The 5,031-nt window shown below is 43.8% G+C and overlaps 1 protein-coding gene across 3 annotated transcripts; it reads right to left on the bottom strand.

Annotated features, from left to right (window-relative positions):
* Positions 1-1,724: 1,724 nt before the first annotated feature.
* On the bottom strand, positions 1,725-3,142 carry LOC123179549 (uncharacterized). Of its 3 annotated transcripts, none has more exons than XR_006490451.1 (4): positions 3,002-3,142; positions 2,486-2,664; positions 2,079-2,387; positions 1,725-1,886 (listed from the first exon to the last, which is right to left on the bottom strand). XR_006490451.1 is itself a non-coding variant. In XM_044591570.1 (3 exons), the coding sequence occupies exons 1-3, from the start codon at positions 3,092-3,094 to the stop codon at positions 2,240-2,242; spliced, it is 420 nt and encodes a 139-aa protein (XP_044447505.1). In that variant the 5' UTR covers positions 3,095-3,142; the 3' UTR covers positions 1,725-2,239. The 3 variants fall into 3 exon arrangements, 1 of the variants encoding a protein (XP_044447505.1); XR_006490463.1 differs by having other exon boundaries at positions 1,735-1,886; positions 2,486-2,661; XM_044591570.1 differs by having other exon boundaries at positions 1,725-2,387.
* Between the last annotated feature and the right edge of the window lie 1,889 nt (positions 3,143-5,031).

The raw sequence follows: 5,031 nt of genomic DNA, 5'->3' as shown, positions 1-5,031 counted from the left end.
GAAGAAGATCCTGAGAAACTTGATTTTCACGAGAAATCCTCGGCTACCTATACTAGGCGCTTGACCAATGACAAGGCAACGATAGAGGTTCAGATGGACGAATTGGGAGGTGGATTTTTCATTTCGGGCTTGAAAATGTTGATGCTGCGGTGGAGATGGAGGCTGTGGCAGGTGGAGAAACAAGGAGATGCGCCTTGGTCAAACACATTGTCACTATGCTAGTCTCCTCATTATCGGTTTTGTTCTCTCTTCTTGTTTTCCTGTTCCAGCATCCTTGTGAGCAATTCACGTTGTGTCTGGCCAGACGATGATAGATGCCGTCACACCGAGACGGCCCTAAGAAAATATCTCCATCATCGGCGGAGCAAATCCCACTCTTGAGCTATGTCATTAAGATCACCAGCCATCATCCATGGCATATCACATACCACTCTGAGCTCTCTAAGACGCCGCGAAGTCTTGTCTTTATCTACCCACCTGGTTCTCCGTAGAGACTCGTGAATCTCGAAAAGTTCTCAGCTCCACTTCCCACAAAAACATCTATGAAGTTATTGTCAATGTCCCTTAGAGAGATTGTTACCTCCTTCCAAAACAACAAAAAACCACCGCTCCGACCATCACTTTGGATAACATTCTTATGATCCGTCTTCAATCTTTGACGTAGACATTCTGGTGGGTATTCATATAAATGACTCTCCAGCAAGAACATCATGTCAGGACTCCTACACTTTTGAACATGCAACAACACCCTAACTATCGCAGCTTGTTGCAGGCCACAACAATTCCATCTTAGGATTCTCATTGCCTTCCGGAACTAGTTGATTTAGCAGACGAACAAACCTGTTGTAATCAGAATGATACAGAGGGACAGAAAACCGATCACAACACCTTGCAAGGCAACGGAGTTGCGCTGGGACGGACTACCAGCTTCACGAGACGCGCGCCGGACAGACAATCAGCTTCACGAGAGTATGCATGTGACTGATCCTTCAAAACAGCCATGTAGCAGACCACAAGAACAAACAACCGAACTAGCTCTTCTTCTTCCCTCATGAGGGCATCAATAGGGGCCCATAGCCCCGCGAGGTCAGACGACGGGCAGATGGCCGGGCAAGAGGCACGCGAGGGCAGGCGCCGGGTTTCGCTTCAGCTGCACGCAAGGGCAAACGCCGGGCTGTCGGCGGCAGTGATCAGGCCCTAGATCGCCTACTAATCGCCCTCCAAGAGGAAAAAACGCTTCGTTGTACTAGTTCTGTTCTGCTCTAGATCTAGACCTTAGTCTTAGTTTAGGGATAGAGACGAAGCAACTTGATCGATCGTAAATTAATAATCGCCGACGTATCTCTCTCCCCCTTAGCATAGTGATATAGTTAGTCAAACTACAGATCATAATTAAACAGAAAAGGCTGGAGCATCTTTGGTTCTAAATTTTCGATGTTGTCTGCACTGGCTTTCCTTGTCAATGGTCTGGGCTTTTACCTCCTTGTCGTGGGTGATGCCATATGCTAAAGCAGTAATAAAAATGTAGAATGTCATCCTGGCAATTCCTTCGACCACACTGTTAACCCTTGTAGCAAACCGCTCCCTCTGCCTGCAGGTCAAAAGAGATGATATCAACTCCTATCAAACAAACAGGAAACTAGGGAAGAAACAGATCAAGTGATTTTGTATCTGCATGCATCTTGTTTGATCCTCTGATATTGTACGTACCAGAGAATGTCATCTACTTCTGGAACGAGTTGTCGTCGAAAATGGGGAATTAGTTTGAGTAGCTGCATGTCATGCGCATCAATAGCCTCGGGATTCTTCTTCGCCTTTGGTAACAAATCATACAACTCAGCTTTCTTCTGCGCCACCCTAAATAGCCCGTCGTTGATCTTGCGCGCCTGCATGATTCATACAGAGGTAATAATCAATATACTTAGTTTGTATCATCTTTATTAAGTAAGCACTGGTTGTGATTGGTAAATAATTCCTTGATATACTCTCTGCATTTCCATCTTTAATAGACACACGCATGTGGGAGTTGGGTTTCGGCAACTGCAAGTAGCACCTCTTTGATTAAGTTGTCCTGTTACCTGTGCTAAACTTGCTATCCTACTAATGCATCATGCGGCTTGATCTCCACTGCTTGGTCATATCGGTTGGACCGGCACCCTCGCGCCAAGGCGCGTTGCCGATCTAGTTAAACAGAAAACAAGCTGGGGCCATCTTTGGTTCTGATTTTTCGATCTTGTCTTCACTGGCTTCCCTCGTCAATGGTCTGGTCTTTTACCCCCTTGTCGGTGGTGATGCCATATGCCAAAGCAGTAATACAAATGTAGAATGCCGTCCTGGCAATTCCTTCGAGCACACTGTTAACCCTTGTAACAAACCGCTCCCTCTGCCTGCGGTCAAAAGAGATAATATTAACTCAAGGAAGAAATAGAGAAGTGATTTTGTATATGCATATGCATCTTGTTTGATCCTCTGATATTGTACGTACCAGAGAATGTCATCTACTTCTGGAACGAGTTGTCGTCGAAAATGGGGAATTAGTTTGAGTAGCTGCATGTCATGCTCATCAATAGCCTCGGGATTCGTCTTCGCCTTCGGTAACAAATCATACAACTCTGCTTTCTTCTGCTCCACCCTATATAGCCCGTCGTTGATCTTGCGCGGCTGCTTGATTCATACAGAGGTAATAATCCATATACTTACTAGTTTGTATCATCTTTATTAAGTAAGCACTGGTTGTGATTGGTAATAAATAATTAAGAAGAATACTGTTCTGTCTGTCAATTAAGTGAGTTCGATATGTATGCATGCATAGGGTGCAGGTGTAGCAACTAGTCACATAATTATACTTGGCCAATATATATTACTACTAGTATATGCTTGGCTCGGTCGCCATCAATGGATATCTAAAAAAGAGAAGGGCCTTTGCCCTTGTTCAATGGATTGCTTGAAATATGTTCAATGGATTACCTAAAATCATGATGTAAAAGATTTCGTAAGTTACCCCATGGGTGTGAAAAAGTCGGCTTCGGGAGAAGAGCTGGCGTCGCTCCTCAGCCATGAGCCTCCTCACCACGTGTCGAAGCGCCGCCGCCATGGATCGATCAATACTACTTGGGGAGAAAGCCTTGTGTTTATTTCTTCAACTCACGGTTTACAAGTTACAGGGTGCATAGATAGGCAGCGTATATATGTATGCTCAGAAAAAAAAAAGGTAGGTATATATGTGTCGTGTTTAATTCTAACAGCAATCTGGAAATTTCGATAGATTTTCCGGCTAGGGTTATTCTCCGTTTCCTTCTCCCCGCTATGCCGACTCCAAACACAACACGATCGAGAGCGACATGGACACGTACGTACGTTTCCTTTCTTTCTATATAATTTTTTAGACAGAGAAAATGCAAAGTGAAACTACTCAACATACGATGGTTAATGTCCGATTTTTACACGTCCAGGAAATCCAGCGGAGTGGCCCATTCAATCCCATGCATGAGCGGCTGCATTATACACATCGTACATGAATTGTAAGAAATCTGTGGTATAGTATATAGCACAGTTCAATGCAAAGAAGGGGCTCCTCTTCCGGCCGGTCGATATGATCAAGGATAGCAATTTTACCCATGGATACGGATACCCGCGGATATTGTATCCGCATGGGCAGGGTATGGCACACTTTTATACCCATAAATAGTACTCATACCTTACCCATTAAGTCATGAGTAGGGTACGGGTATGGCCTTGTACCCACGGGTATACCCATACCCTGTTCGCTTGTGAACTAATGTTAAGTTGTCTTTAATTAATCATTAATTTTTCATGTGACTCGTCTACTCCTATTGAGTATCTTGTGATTTCTAAATTTTGATAGTGGTCATCTACCTATTATTGAGCTAAGATAATTGATTTTTTTTGTCAAATGTGCTATCAATGTGTAAAATTGTGAACGACTTGTGTACTATTTGTTCTACCCGTTATGTATCCAATGGGTATCGGTACTTGTCGGGTATGGGTATGGGTAAAGTTTTATACCCATGGGCACGGATATGGGTATAATTCTGTACCCACCGACTATACGAGTATGGGTATGGTGTTGCTCTACCCTACCCATACCCTGCCCATTGCCATCCTTAGATATGATGATGTACTTTTGGGGAAAGCCATCAGTTTTGGAACCTTCTGTAAGTTTCCTGGCTGTTTTACCGGCAGGGTTAGGAACCTTCAGGCTCCGGTCCGGTTTATTTTTTTCTGTTTTCAATTTATCTTTTTTGGTTTCCTTCTATTTCTTTAAAAAATACAAAAAAAGTTTGGATCTTGAAAAAATACTCACTTTCAAAAAATGTTCACTTCTTTTTAAAATGTATGGATTTAAAAAAATGTTTTTGCTTGCTAGAAATGTTTGCGTTTTCATAACTGTATTCTCAACTTTTCAAAAAATCTTCTCAGTTTGTTGAAAAGTGTTCTCGTATATTCCAAGATAAATCTTAATTTTCAAAGTGCACCGGTGACTGGATTGCTTAGGATAAACTCTCAAAAGGGCTCTGTCCTGCTGATTCGATGTTCATCCGAGGAGATGCTACTGGTGACTGGATTGCTGGGATGCTCAAGTGCTACGTTCCCATGTAGATACCTTGGGCTTCCGCTCACTATCAGGAAGCAAACGGAGGTGCAAATTCCAAGATTTGATTGATCAGCTGTGTGCTTACCAAGCTTGAAAGCAGCGTCACTTCCTAAGAGTAGCCGCCTACTGTTAGTCCAGTCCGTCTTGTGCGCCATCCCGGTTCACTCGATGCTCGCCATGGAGTTTCCGTCAAAGAGGATCACAGCTCAAATCAAGATCTACACAGGGTTCCTCTGGAGTGGGAAGGTGGAAGCTACGGTGGTAAGTGTGTCGTCGCGTGGGACGTGCTCTGTTGGCCGAAATGGGCATGAGGACTCGGTGTACCAGACTAGATATGGATGAATGTGGCCCTTCATGCAAAGTGGTTATGGCTTCAATGGAAAGATCGATCTAGGCCCTGGGCGGAGTTCAAATTA

Source organism: Triticum aestivum, chromosome 1D, assembly GCF_018294505.1.
Source record: "Triticum aestivum cultivar Chinese Spring chromosome 1D, IWGSC CS RefSeq v2.1, whole genome shotgun sequence".
NCBI classification, from domain to species: Eukaryota; Viridiplantae; Streptophyta; class Magnoliopsida; order Poales; family Poaceae; genus Triticum; species Triticum aestivum.
The sequence above is the reverse complement of the archived record's forward strand: the minus strand, read 5'-3'. Positions and strand labels throughout refer to the sequence as shown.

Coding starts and splice junctions, on each gene's coding strand:
- LOC123179549 (XM_044591570.1), bottom strand. CDS start 3,094: ATGGCGGCGGCGCTTCGACACGTGGTGAGGAGGCTCATGGCTGAGGAG. Junction 2,665..3,001: donor GACTTTTTCACACCCATGGG/GTAACTTACGAA, acceptor GTATGAATCAAG/CAGCCGCGCAAGATCAACGA. Junction 2,388..2,485: donor GAAGTAGATGACATTCTCTG/GTACGTACAATA, acceptor TTTTGACCGCAG/GCAGAGGGAGCGGTTTGTTA.